A 13835-nucleotide genomic window follows, 5' to 3' on the forward strand; every position below is an offset into this window, starting at 1 on the left:
AGCATTTCCCTCGCTTCGCGTCCACGAGATGCGATAGCAATTAGAACGCCGACGACCTGCTATTTCAACATAGGTGTCATACGGTTACACAAGACAATGGAAATGTGGTAGCTAAAAACACGTACCGTACTAACAAAAATTAGGCAGTCCCACTTATCGGAAAGTTTCCTATCGATGACGTCATAATCAGCGAACGGTCGATGCTCCAATCAGCAGATAGCGCAACCTTTCCGTCAAAACAAGTTCCAGCCAGGAATCACCACTCCTGCCATTATATGAATCAGTATAGACCCATTGATCGAGCCAGAAGCGGTGGGAACTTCAGCACTAAAATTTCAGGTGGTGTATTACAGCCTACAGAATGAGAGTGGACACATGCCAAATCGCGCCAAATGTACCTTATTTGTATTCAAACTTGGTGAGACTTAAATCTATGATTTAATTTCATTCATGTCCGCTGTTTGCGACGTCTACCTTGTATTCGCCTGGTCTGTGCCAAAGGGATGTCCCCATTGAGAGTTAAGAGTGCCAAAATAATATTGCAGTGTTCCCGCCATTTGACGCTGAAGTATAGTTCTGTCAGAAGACATCGTCTGCTCTGGAAGTGATCTGCCCTGAGCGTGTTACAAAAGCTGACATTTTTGTGCTTAGAGGATTTTACTCGCCTGTCCATCTCCCAAAATGGCAATCATAATGACAAGTTGTTGCTGCTTCGACACCGTCGAAAAGGGTACTATCGCCACCGCCATCTACGCCATGGTAAGACTCCGGTATTTGACGTAACTCTCTACCTCAACTGTGAGAACAATGCACCTATGAATGAAAATATCCTGATGCTGATGAATTAAACGGTTAAATGTTTCTATCAGGTTTATTGTTTTTGAGGCTTGATGGCGAACTAGACTTGGAATATATATCAAGCGCCCTCATCAGCTCATGTTTATACTTTGTTTCAGAAAATGATGTGTTTTTCTGTCTTTGTTACCACGACAATGAACAATGGAATGACTATCTCTTGCGTTTGCTGCAATGGAGTTTGCATGTGCATAATATGTGTACGTCCTCATGAGTTTCATTTGTGAGAGTATGTATGTGTGTATGTGTGTGTGTCGTGTTTGTATGTGTGTGATATAGAGAGGTGTACATGCTTCCAGGGTGAGGTAGGGGAATGGTCACTTCGATTATTGTTTCTATATCAATGACGGTCATTTTCAGTTGTGTTGGTGTATTTGTCAGAATGCATGAGTGGTGTCTCTCGTGATCGGAATTCTCGTAGCAAATTATTAGTTTGGCGATGAATTTCATTCACAGACTGATACTTTTTAATTGTTTCAGCATGCCTTTAGAGGAACACAATAGCAACGCAGATACGAGATACGTAGATACGTACGTTACTCCCCCGCTTTTCCCACGATGTGTCCTGCGATCGGTGATAGTATCATGGCAACCGGTTTTTGATGACATAGGAATTTATGACTCAAAATCAAAACTTCCAGCTAGCAAAAAAGGTATTATCCCTTAATAAGACTAGACATCTTTCAGCCTCATTATTGTGCATGTAAAGCCATCATTAGTAAATTACTTTAGCATCAATCAAAATTACTTTACAATTTGCTTTACAGTGTATGTGAAGCTGTGAGGTGCTACATGTATTAGTTCAAGTGGGAATATCTCGCCATTCTTCTTCTTCTTTCAGAGTCCCATGATGTATTTTTTTTTTTGGGGGGGGGGGGGGGTGAAGGGCGTTAACTTTCGAGTGGTTTAGGTTGATACTGTCAGGACCTTATGTTGATTAGTTCCACACTCAATCAGACATAAACTGAAGATATCTTCTTTTAGAGTTTAGAATACATGGAATATTAAAGATTTTTCTCACGTACTATACATGTTTTTTTTTACAAATGCCGAGAAATGGTTTTGAAGCTTTCATCGAAATACTTGTAGGTCGAAATTTAAACAATCAAGCTTTGAAATCAGAAAACTGTGTGGATGAACTTGTACGGACATGAATAACTACGTAGCAGTAAATATAGTTAGAAATTGTTTGACTGGCAGGGCTTGCGCAGACATGAACAACAAGACAAAGGGAGCCAAGGATCGTCTGATTTGTTCCCCAGGTCAGCCCTCAAAATGACTTGCGATGTCTCCTGTCCCGTCACGAGGTAACCTGTGTAGTCTGGGTGCCAAAGTCGGCTTTTGGGCCTATATTTTATCCCGTCCCCCCCCCCCCCATGTTTGTTTGTTTGTTTTTTATGGTATCACCTTATTTTGAAGGTGCTGATTCCGAATCTGGATGATGCAACTCTTGCATCCTTAAGGATTTTGATATATTCAAGATTTTTGGTGGCCATTTTGTCAGCCATCTTGAAGATCTCAAAACCCTCAAGGATGCAACCTTACCAGTAACCAGTATTTAGCCGGGGGGGGGGGGGGGGGGGGGTAATTGTCCTCTGGGGGTAATTGCCCGGATACGGGATTCGACACTCTCGAAACAGGGAAAGATCATCGATTTGTAAAGAAATACATAGGCCTATGTATGTATATATATGTATATATATATATATATATATATATATATATAATATCAGATTTAGCTGCCATTTTGGGGCCAACTTTATCATCTCAAACCCTAACGGATGCAAGAGTTGCATCGTTCAGATTCGGATTCAGCTCCTTCGAAATAGGCCACAGCCATCAGAAGACATTTTGACGGTGAAACAAAGTTCAGTCTCTATCCCGCACCTAGACTAGTGATTAAAAGGAAAATCACCAGGCATACTGTCAGGAGTATATTTGTTTCTGTGTGCGTGCGGTTTTGTTTTTCCACTTGAGCTTGAACGGATTTTGATTATGCAGCTGAAAATGACTCCGAGAAGGAAACAGAGACCAACATTACGGCGTTTTATTGGGACATATGGCTATATACTGATATATTTAGACTCAAGATGTCTGGAAATGAGTTATATCCGGTCACGTTGGTTGGCCCAGATATCTTTCCCAGCTAGAATGGCGTATGTTCAAATTTCGAAAAACATAGGGAATGCGGATGGGCGCATCAATTACAAGATTTGTAAAAGTAATTGGAAGCGTAAAGATAGTGCCGTGAATAGTATTCGGATTGGCATGTGCCAATACAACGTGTACACCATTTGCACTCAAAATGAGTTATGAATGATATAATGTGTTTCACCTATGGAAGAGCGTGTTTAGGATTGGTATGGTCTTGAGCTTTGTATATTGAGGTTTTTTTTTGTGATAAGAGAGAATGAAATTTCATGTCGATATTTTGACGATGGTGATGACAATGATAGCGATGATGACAATGGCGGTGATAGCGATGTGGATGATATATAGCAATGATGAAAACGTAATGATGATGGTGTTGAGGCTGATGATGCAAACGGTCGTCATGACGATGACGTCAATATGCTGGCAGTCTGTACCAACCCTACCTAAATATGTTACTATGCGTGTAATCATGAAGGACGTAATCAGGAATATGATTCGTGCTTTCTGACCCTTGGTCAGAATTCACAAACTGGTATCAGCTGAGAGGAGAGTGATCTTTGCTGCATCTCAGACCTGGGACGTATATAAACCATCATTACCATGACATCCGTTTCCGGGTCAGGTCATGCTCCAAGGACGCTGACCTGGGCCAGTGCCGTATATACGGCACTGACCTGGGAAAGCATCGGCGCTTTGGCTCTCATATAGACTTTTTCACGTCTATACGCCGTTGTTATTGTTGATGCTGATGTTGTTGGTGTTCTTGTTATTCTCTCTCAGTTCTTTTCTGCTATAGTTTCTCTGTTTTCCATGTTAATGTTATTGGCCTATATGACTGCGTTCTAAGAGTTGGTGCTTGCCCAGGTATCATAAAGTCAAGCCAAGGGGCAGATGGCATTGTATGGATTGCCGTCGCGAACATCCTTTCTTTTGTGCGGTGTCATTTTGCTCGCGGCTTCGGTGAGGAGATTTGATAATTTCCGCTCGCAGGAAACAAAACCGTTCTGTGGAGCTGCTGGTACAAGCTGACCCGCAAGGGCCAGGCATGAGAAACGTGACGGCGAGATGCTAAACCCCGGCCGGTTTGGGCACTGAGTAAAGCAGTGTCACGTTATACCGCAAATGTTCTGTCTCTATGACAACGAGATCTGTTTAATCCTGGATTTGTATTGACACGAGATATACTGTACTTACGATACGAGCCATCGTACAGTGCACAGAAAGCCAATTGGTTATCAAATACGACTGGTTACATGCTCATTCTCTTTGACAAAATTGTCAAGGCGTTAACTCTCGGATGTGTACAGAGATGTCTAAACACATTTCGTTGCCATGGAATTATGAAATGCTGGAGTAATCAGTCTGAAAAATAGACTTCCCGCAAAATATTGTTTGTAACAAACAGTAACGCAGTTTCTTATGCTTCAAGAAGAAGACATTGTTGTGTTTACAAAGCGCAGATGCTTTAAAGTCAACAGAAACAATACTCCTTGCTGCATTCGAGTCTCTCTCTCTCTTTCCCGTTCTCTCTCCCCTTACCGATGATTGGTATAGATAGTTCCAGGACAATCTACACAGATGTTTACCGATATTGCACATACCTTCTGGACAATCTACACAGATGTTTACCGATATTACACATACCTTCAGGACAATCTACACAGATGTTTACCGATATTACACATACCTTCAGGACAATCTACACAGATGTTTACCGATATTACACATACCTTCTGGACAATCTACACAGATGTTTACCGATATTACACATACCTTCTGGACAATCTACACAGATGTTTACCGATATTACACATACCTTCAGGACAATCTACACAGATGTTTACCGATATTACACATACCTTCAGGACAATCTACACAGATGTTTACCGATATTACACATACCTTCAGGACAATCTACACAGATGTTTACCGATATTGCACATACCTTCTGGACAATCTACACAGATGTTTACCGATATTACACATACCTTCAGGACAATCTACACAGATGTTTACCGATATTACACATACCTTCAGGACAATCTACACAGATGTTTACCGATATTACACATACCTTCTGGACAATCTACACAGATGTTTACCGATATTACACATACCTTCTGGACAATCTACACAGATGTTTACCGATATTACACATACCTTCAGGACAATCTACACAGATGTTTACCGATATTACACATACCTTCAGGACAATCTACACAGATGTTTACCGATATTACACATACCTTCAGGACAATCTACACAGATGTTTACCGATATTACACATACCTTCTGGACAATCTACACATATGTTTACTGATATCACACATACCTCCAGGACAATCTACACAGAATTATGTTTACCGATATTGCACAAAGAGCGTTACATGAATTTTGGAAGGATGTAGGAAAGTATAGTGCTCATTGACCTTGACATTGTCCGAAAGTGGATGTCAGGTCACGTGATTGAGAACCCATCACTCACAACCCTCTCCCCTGATTTTATATTCATAAAGCAAAAGCCACTGGTATTATGCAGCGCCTACATTAACCCAGTGTTAGCAATCCAGATACTGCATCGTGCAGCTCCAGACAAATTAGATTTGGGGGTGTAATGTGCACCGTCTCATCTCATCACGTGTGGCTCATGTTTAAATCAAATCAATATTATTTTAAAGTAAGGCCTATTTATACCCAAGGAAGACAAATTAAAATAATCCCGCTAATGATTAAACTTTACCAAGGCACGGGGAGATAAACTGTTAATAAACCTCGGATAGAAGAGTCATATTTTTAGAACCAAGATGTGACGTTAGCAACTACCACGCGGCCGAACGTGCTAGACAGTGTTCTTGAGATAATGCTAATATCGTAAAGGAGTTGGAATGGGTGGTAAAACAAAGGGCTGGATAAGACTCGATATGAGCATGCCCAGAGCGCGGATGTTTGAACATTCGCGCGATGACACATCAAGGGTCAATTACATTACGATGGTCGCGGAAAGCTGCGCATTTGACCGCTTGTGTTCGACCTCATCAGAGTTGGGCTAGTTAAACGTAGAACGCATATAATTAAGTATTTTACAGCTATATACAAGTGCACTGAACGAGGTGACTCAAAAGTTTTTATGCCCCTGAGAATGACTCAAGCGCCATGGAGACATATTGTCGCAACGGCATGTCTGTGTCCAAATTGTCGGTGCATGGGATTACCCGAACTCTATTGACTACACTCCGGAAACTTGGGCCAAATGACGCACACACATGCACACAAAAAGTCCCGTGTAATTCCGAAATTTTCTTTAGTCATAAGCTTACGACTTTGTATCAAGTGTAGGGTACTTATATATCAAACAGCAATCGCATTTGCCCTCCCCGCATAGAGAGATATAGGTTGTTTAATATATTGTCAGGCTGGAGCTTTTTGTTAACCTGATACTGTCTTTTTAGATACCCACCTTGATCTTTAAAGACAGTGTACATTTAATGTAATTGTACCTAATCGTGGATACCGGAATGCTGATGGTTTTCTGTATATATCCAATGACCACAAAAATTGTATTTATATCTTTGCATGAGAGTATAATATATATATATATATATATATATATATATATATATATATACAATATATATATATATATATATATATATATATATATATATATATTTCATAATAATGCATGTTTATTATGTTTATGACAAAGCAGTACGTTTTCACTATTATTGAAGCCTAATACGTGCAATGTTGCCACCTACAAGTTACTCTATGCAGAAGACATCAGTTCTTTCGCCTATGTATAGGCCTATATACGTCATAATGTAAAGACGCATATTTTAACATGTATCATTTTTAAACGTTTGCTTACACGGGTATACGTGAACCTATTTCCGTGTGTAGACGAAACTGCATGTGACACTATGAAACTCTTTCTGTTCATTTTCAGAACTTTACAGGAAGGAGGATTGAAAATGTATACGTTGATAAGTGTTTATAGTTTTATAATAAATAGTCACAGGTTGACGTTTTACACACCTCACCCACCTGCAATCAACCAGCCCCTCCTACTCTACATCCCATCCCACCTCCTCCCCATCTATGTATTAAAGGGATGGTATAGTTGTGGTTGATATGGGGGATTCAGATTTTAACTTTTTGCGAAATAATTAGAAACCACTTTAACTTATGAAATATTAAAGAGCATACATTCTAAGAGGTATTCAAAGTTTACTTGATGAAAATTGGTTTTCAAATGGCTGAGATATCCAAAAACAAAGTGAAACAAAGTGGTCCTGATCAATACTGGGTCCCATCTTTTATCAGGATATCTTTGTTTCTGAATATCCCAGTAATTTCAAAACCAATTTCCATATAAAACTTTAAAATTCTCTAATAGATTCATATACTCTTTCATATTTCATAAGAGGTTTTTCATTATCTCACAAACTGTGTTGGAAACCTGAAGCCAAATATCAACCAAACCTATACCATCCCATTAAAGTGGGCTTACTCCTGTCATTACTCACTCATCTTGTTAAATGTTTCTTGGCAAACCCCCTTTTTTTTGCCCAGTCCATTGAGGCAGAAAGCTAACCGACAGTTTCACTCTTGTTTCCTTTACTTCCCGTCTCTGCTTTGTCATTTCAGCTGACTTCTATCATAGCGTTTGGCTGGGTCACCTACCGAATCCAGCCCCTGGAGATGGTTTTCCAAGGTAAGAAAGATACCACGAAAGGATGACTGTAGGACAAGAGATCATTACGGTTAACTAGTGACGTTGACTCAGCAGCTGCTTTAGCTTGGTACATCCCTGTTACCATGGATACTTCACGGATACCAAGATAGAGAGAGAGAAAAAAAGTGAACATGAGTAATGACGACATTGCTGTTCAGTTGTCATTCCGTAGAACGTTTTAAAAGCAAATGACGATGTCAGTTATGACTAAAGAGATAACGTGCCCTTTGTGCCAGCGAGCATTCTGCCACCTGCATAAACATGATCCCATCATAATTATTGATATCACCCGTGTGGATCAGACTGATCGTTTAACAGATGAATTCACCCTTTTCATCATGAATTCATGATGACTGTCATAAGAAATGATGAAGTAGTATATGGCCTTTCAATGTATGATAGTATCAATACTTAAAATCACATAAAAACGTTAGATTAGTTGAGAAATCGTGTATTATGATGCAGATATCTGGATTGATCACAAACTGTTCTGTCTCTTTTTCTTGTAAGTGACATAAGTCTCTAATCATTTCTCAGAAAACCTGTACTCGTTTAATTCTCGTGTAGTTAGCTGTCATGTATTGATATGTGTGTCATGGGTTATAAGATGATACATTGTTTTTTATAGGATCAAAAAGTTTCAGGAACTCGTCAAATACGCTGTTGTGTTCCTTAAGTGTGCATCTATAACTCTAGACATTCCCAACAAAGGAGAATAGAGACCTGTGGCGAAAATATTGCCGATTGGTCGATAGACTTTGATAGAGATACTGGATAGTGGATTGTAAAACGTATAGTTTATTATGTATATAGGCAACAATTTTGCCACTTTGGAAGGCAGTTGAAACACAACCATTGCACTCAACCATGAGAACTCAAGTTGAGAAGAGTTAGAGGGTTATAGAGAGGATGGAAACTGTATCAATGTCTGTGCTGATTATCAATTTACCATCGAACTATTAAGCTTTCAAACTCTAATTTTCACAGAGATGGAAGGTAGTCAAGAGATCCACCTCCAGGCCATTTACGTGTCCTACATCGTAGCCATCGTCCTTACCGTCTCCCTCGTCGCTTCTGCCATGGTCCTCCTAGTGGGAACGTTAAAGGTAGGTTTCGGATTCGACGTGGTGTGAGTTCGATGACTATTAATTCCACTCTGCATAATGCGCGGTCATTTATTTGATACGATGTACGTTGACTTGATGTCGTCTTGTTAGTCTGCTTTTTAAGTTATGTCTTGACATGACGAAAATCTGGCTTTCACCAATCTTGACCTGAATTGACTTGAGTTGTCCAAAGCCTAAGCGGGTTGACTCTGTGGGAACATAATTGTATAAAGCCATCCGACATCTATTTAAACTTGGGGTTTGAGATTCAAAAATATCTTATAATTTTACATCAATCGTGGTTGTAAGTATGTGGTGTTCTATTATTATGTAATGTTTGACCCTAACATACCTATAAACAAGTCTATTAGCAAGTTTTAGTCAATTATCAATTCCCTTCTCGAGAGTCACATGCCACTATATTTCTTATGATCTTATCAATTTGGTTATCCGCAACTACGAGCCGTATGGAGAGTATTTCCTATGGCATTTATAACCCGTGTCAACAGTAACAAAGTCATGAAGGTAAGCTGTCTCGCATTTTCACTATAGTACAGTGAAAGTGGTGAATATATTATAATTAACATGTCATAATATACCAAATAATAATATGAAAAATACATTGGGTTTATTCTTTTCTTTCCCCTCAGGGAATTCGCTTCTGTATGGTCCCCTACCTCATCGTCATCCTCATCACAATTGTCCTTCAGGTGCCCTTCAGCGTCTTCCTGCTCTGGCATTTTATCCATGTAAGTCGTTGTCATGACTACGAGATGCAATTATGTTTCGCCCGTCTGCTTCAACGTTACGGGGCTGTAATGTTGAAACTTTACGAGACCATGGATACACATAACAGTTTTGAGCTAGCTTGTCTTTAATAGGTCCAGTAAGCATTAGTGTGAATATCAACCACCCATTAATTGGTTCATCAACGTATGCTATAGGAACCATACTTGCTCATCAAGGTTTATTCTTCACAGCTGACTATATAGAAGCATGAAGTTTACCCTCCCACTTCACTAGAGGGGCATTGTTTTCACGTAGAAATAGATATGGTTGTGATTTTTAACTTTTGTCATAAACGGAACACTTAACCAACGATTTAAGCTTGACATCCCCTCCCCCCGGCTCTTTACTCCAGTGTGATTGCAGTCAGTGGAGTCAATAAACTGCATCCAACTTCAAAGATTACTAACATAACTACTTGTCTGCTGACTTAAGCCATGGTGCAATTCAAAATCACAAGATGCTATCTTAAAGTGAACGCGCATCAGTATGCTTCTACTTTATCCCTCATGAGGATCGCACCTTCAGTTTAACATAACAAGTACATATCTAATTTTTAAAACATGTTTCTGATTAGCCATCACGAGCCAAGGGAATTTATTTGGCTGCGTCTGTGTTGAAATCAATGTCATGACCGCTGTTCCTGTCGACATGTTTGTCATTAACGTTTTATCTTGTTCCGGACGGGTCCGAAAGTGCTTTTTAGGCCAATAGAAACTAATTTCTTTATCGACGGGTAACAGAGAATGTGGAGCAACTCCTTGCCAAAGAACCTTATAAAGTTTCAGAAATGAAAATAACATAGGCATGTTTAACCGATCTGTTATGTGTTCAGTATTTTCACTCCTCACCCGTCCCGTCCCCCCCCCCCCCCCCACCATCTCCGTTGGTTTACATTTTTAACATTGATTTTCCAGTACAAACAAGTTCCTTCTAAAGAAAAACAGATATACAATAAGGTCTTCCAAGTAAAAGCTTGTCTCTCAGTGACCAAAAGATAGCCATCATTTTGTTCTTTCATTTTCTACAAAATCCTTACAACGTAATTGAATATAATGATTGTTATTTTTCTTTTCTTTTCGCAGACTAATTACGTCAATCTCATGGTTCTGGTGCATCTGTTGTTCGTTATACCGCTCATCTGTCTAAACGTGAGTAATATTCACACACGGGTCCTTTTCACAATTCCGCCGAATTTAAATGCCTTCAATTTCACCCTGCTGCTGCGCCTCCACCGCAGCACCGGAATAGGAAATTAAAAGCCGCATTTTCTGATGTCGTCATTCTTATCATTAGAACCACAGACTAGTAACTATTATCAATGCTGGCTGAATGGGTCGTTGTGATCACGTCCATTTGAGAAAATCAGAACCGGGAGATATTCCCAACTGTGCCGGCATCTATGCATGTCAAGGATAAATTGGCTCTATTGGGCAACATTGACCTACGAACAGATGGACAATTAAATTTAAGCGTCCAGAAGTCTTGTGATCTCCGAATATTTCATGATGACACATCAGATTTGCAAGGCCGGCATAATGGGTTCGCCATTTCGGAAGACATGGATAAACACCAAAGAGATGTATATACTCTATCTCTATGGTTAATACTAAGTAAAAAGTCAGTAGGGTTAAAGATCAAATAATCATACATATCATGATAGAGTGAATTCATTCGCATGATTATGTTCTCATAGATTTGTACACACTGATCGTTTGAATTATGTTGCACTACCTTAAGCAATATTTTCGTTGCAATTCATGGTGGTATTTTTGTTGTAGGAATGACTTAATGGTGGAATCCCCTTATTCCCCCCTCCCCCCTTTTTTTTTTGTTTGCAGATCGCAAGTTTCTTCTGCGTCATCGCCCGGTTCCAGCAACTCTGCGAGATGGACGGGTCAGAGACAAGCACCGACGTCGAGAGCATCGAGGAAGCCAAGATCGACATCAAGTTCGTCCACCGAGAGTCGCAGCATCTCACGGTGAGTCAAACAAACAAGCGAACAACCAAAACAAAACACAGACTATAATAATAAGATGGAAGATGTCACAACATTTGCAAGAAAGTGACTGTTACATATAATTAAAAAAAGAAAGTGACTGTTACATCAGTAGTCTTTCGTCGAGTGGTTACTACTGAATATCGCTTTGTCTGTTTCTGTAGAAATTACTGGTTTAATTTTATTTCTACATTTTCTTTTCAAACAATATTTGACGAAGAAATTAAAAAAAAAGATACGATGATGTAGACGACATAACTGTTTAAAGTCTAAGGCCTACGACTTACGTCAACAATGCTGATTAGTAGTGGGCCACCGAAAAAGGACTCTAATTCCATAAATAGGTTGACACTGACGACTTGAATGTATTTGGAATGAGGATTATACATGGCATTCAAACATCAGTCTGTACGTAACATATTGCTAATGTTCACAAATTGCGCTGACAAAGGTAATTTCTAATGCCACCCTTCGTGTTGTTCTACAGTACCTATTTTTGACAGTCTATAGTATTCATAACTGGGATAAAATCTAATTCCTGACCTCATGCTATGAGGACATGGCCCTGTTTCATAAAGCTGTTCGTAAAGTTACGAACAACATACGAGCGACTGGTGATCAGTTTTTATGTGCTATACTTATCAGAATTTTCATAATTCAGCACAAGAACTGATCACCAGTCGCTCGTAAGTCGTTCGTAACTTTACGAACAGCTTTATGAAACACCCCCAGGTAAAGCAGCATTCATTAACTTATGTAAGATGTGTCTCTCAGGCGCACTGTTCAGTCTGCAAAACTTTAATATTGAATTAAGTATCATAGTGATCATGTATAGTGACATCGTAGAATAATGATTCAAACCTGGCTTATTTTATATAATTTTCTATCTGTTATAGGTCCTCAAGAAGCATACATACGTGTGAGAATCATGCCAGGAGGGGTAAGCCGGCGTGACAACGCTTTACGACGACGATGACGACGGCGATATCGGTGCTTCAGAGAGTGATGGAGACCATGAGATTCTCGTAGTTCTATCGGCGACTTTCATGAGAAAAATAACGCAATAGTTTTTGATATTCCTTTCAACATGTTCAACGGTCAGCGGTGCGAACGATAAGAAGATTCCGCCATTTGTCTTGAGACTGTTATGACATAATTTCGACACGACATTACTCAGACTTAAACTGTAGGATGACGAGTGTCCACGTGCTGGTAGGATGAAAGCGGGAAAGATGATGTTCATGTGAAGAATATAGTCTGTATTATGATTCCAATTGGAGTGAAACGTATTTAAGTTTGAAATTTACTGCCTTATTTCGTGTTGTGCTCTCGAGCGGAACTGGATGAACGTTCATAATTCTATGATGGATCCGCAACATAGAAAAAACGTGATTTATTCAGAAAATACACTCGCCACATTTTTGTTTTCTCTGATGTTACACAGAGCGCGTTCACTGCCCAAGTATACAGTCGAGTACACCTGACTGGACATTATGCAATAGCTCATGTGTTTTACCTCTGCTGTTAGTAGAGATTGACTAAATGGGTCTTTTATCGAAATGTAACTATGCAATATTCTGCAATATTTATTTTGCCCTTTCACTTTCGAGCAAAGGGAGGTTTGTTGTAGTCTTATCATTATGTACATTTAGATATTACGTTGTATTTCCTGTAAACTCAGTGATAAGATGCCCAAATATCATTGTGATGCTTATGAACTGATTTGAGGAATGAAAGATGTTTGCAATGATGCCTAATCAAAGTTATATAAGAATAATAGTATCCGCTTGTGTGGTTATAATCGTGTTTCTTCTCTTTTAGTTTGCTTGGGATTCTTTACCCGTGTATATATCAAATTAGCCGAATATAATGATTGTTATAATGATATCGCATATGTGAATGTAAATAACATACTTGGTATTCCTGTGTAATACCATCCTGTAAATAGACTGCGTCTCCCTCTCTCTCATATTTAAGTTTGAATTTGAGCCTATTAATGATTTATTGATGTTTGATATTCGTAACTGCCTTGATTGCTTGTTGTATTATGTCAAATTCTATCTTTCTTGATGTGATCAAAGAAATTCTTATTTTCATGAGTGAATGTGAAATAAAACTGTGGCAATACCATGATTCGTATACCATTCTTGCCTTTTGAAACAATCATTTCTCATGACTCGGTAACACGTGATGGTTACA

At 39.3% G+C, this 13835-nt stretch overlaps 1 protein-coding gene across 1 annotated transcript; it reads left to right on the forward strand.

Annotated features, from left to right (window-relative positions):
- The first annotated feature begins 681 nt into the window (after positions 1 to 681).
- Positions 682 to 13066, forward strand: LOC139736382 (uncharacterized). The gene is made up of 7 exons (XM_071647136.1): positions 682 to 759; positions 7657 to 7723; positions 8732 to 8850; positions 9501 to 9599; positions 10722 to 10787; positions 11478 to 11618; positions 12533 to 13066. Exons 1-7 carry the CDS (start codon positions 682 to 684, stop codon positions 12557 to 12559), a joined length of 597 nt encoding a protein of 198 aa, XP_071503237.1. The 3' UTR covers positions 12560 to 13066.
- The last annotated feature ends 769 nt before the right edge of the window (positions 13067 to 13835 follow it).

The sequence above is a fragment of the Diadema antillarum genome, unplaced genomic scaffold (assembly GCF_040938485.1).
Source record: "Diadema antillarum isolate AM-2024a unplaced genomic scaffold, OU_Dant_1.0 seq00000642_RagTag, whole genome shotgun sequence".
Taxonomy (NCBI): domain Eukaryota; kingdom Metazoa; phylum Echinodermata; class Echinoidea; order Diadematoida; family Diadematidae; genus Diadema; species Diadema antillarum.

What these genes read in the sequence shown, in the direction of transcription:
- LOC139736382 (XM_071647136.1), top strand. Translation starts at nt 682, where the DNA reads ATGGCAATCATAATGACAAGTTGTTGCTGCTTCGACACCGTCGAAAAG. An exon ending in CCTGGAGATGGTTTTCCAAG is followed by an intron (nt 7,724 to 8,731) that starts GTAAGAAAGATA and finishes TAATTTTCACAG; the next exon opens with AGATGGAAGGTAGTCAAGAG. An exon ending in TACCGCTCATCTGTCTAAAC is followed by an intron (nt 10,788 to 11,477) that starts GTGAGTAATATT and finishes TTTTGTTTGCAG; the next exon opens with ATCGCAAGTTTCTTCTGCGT.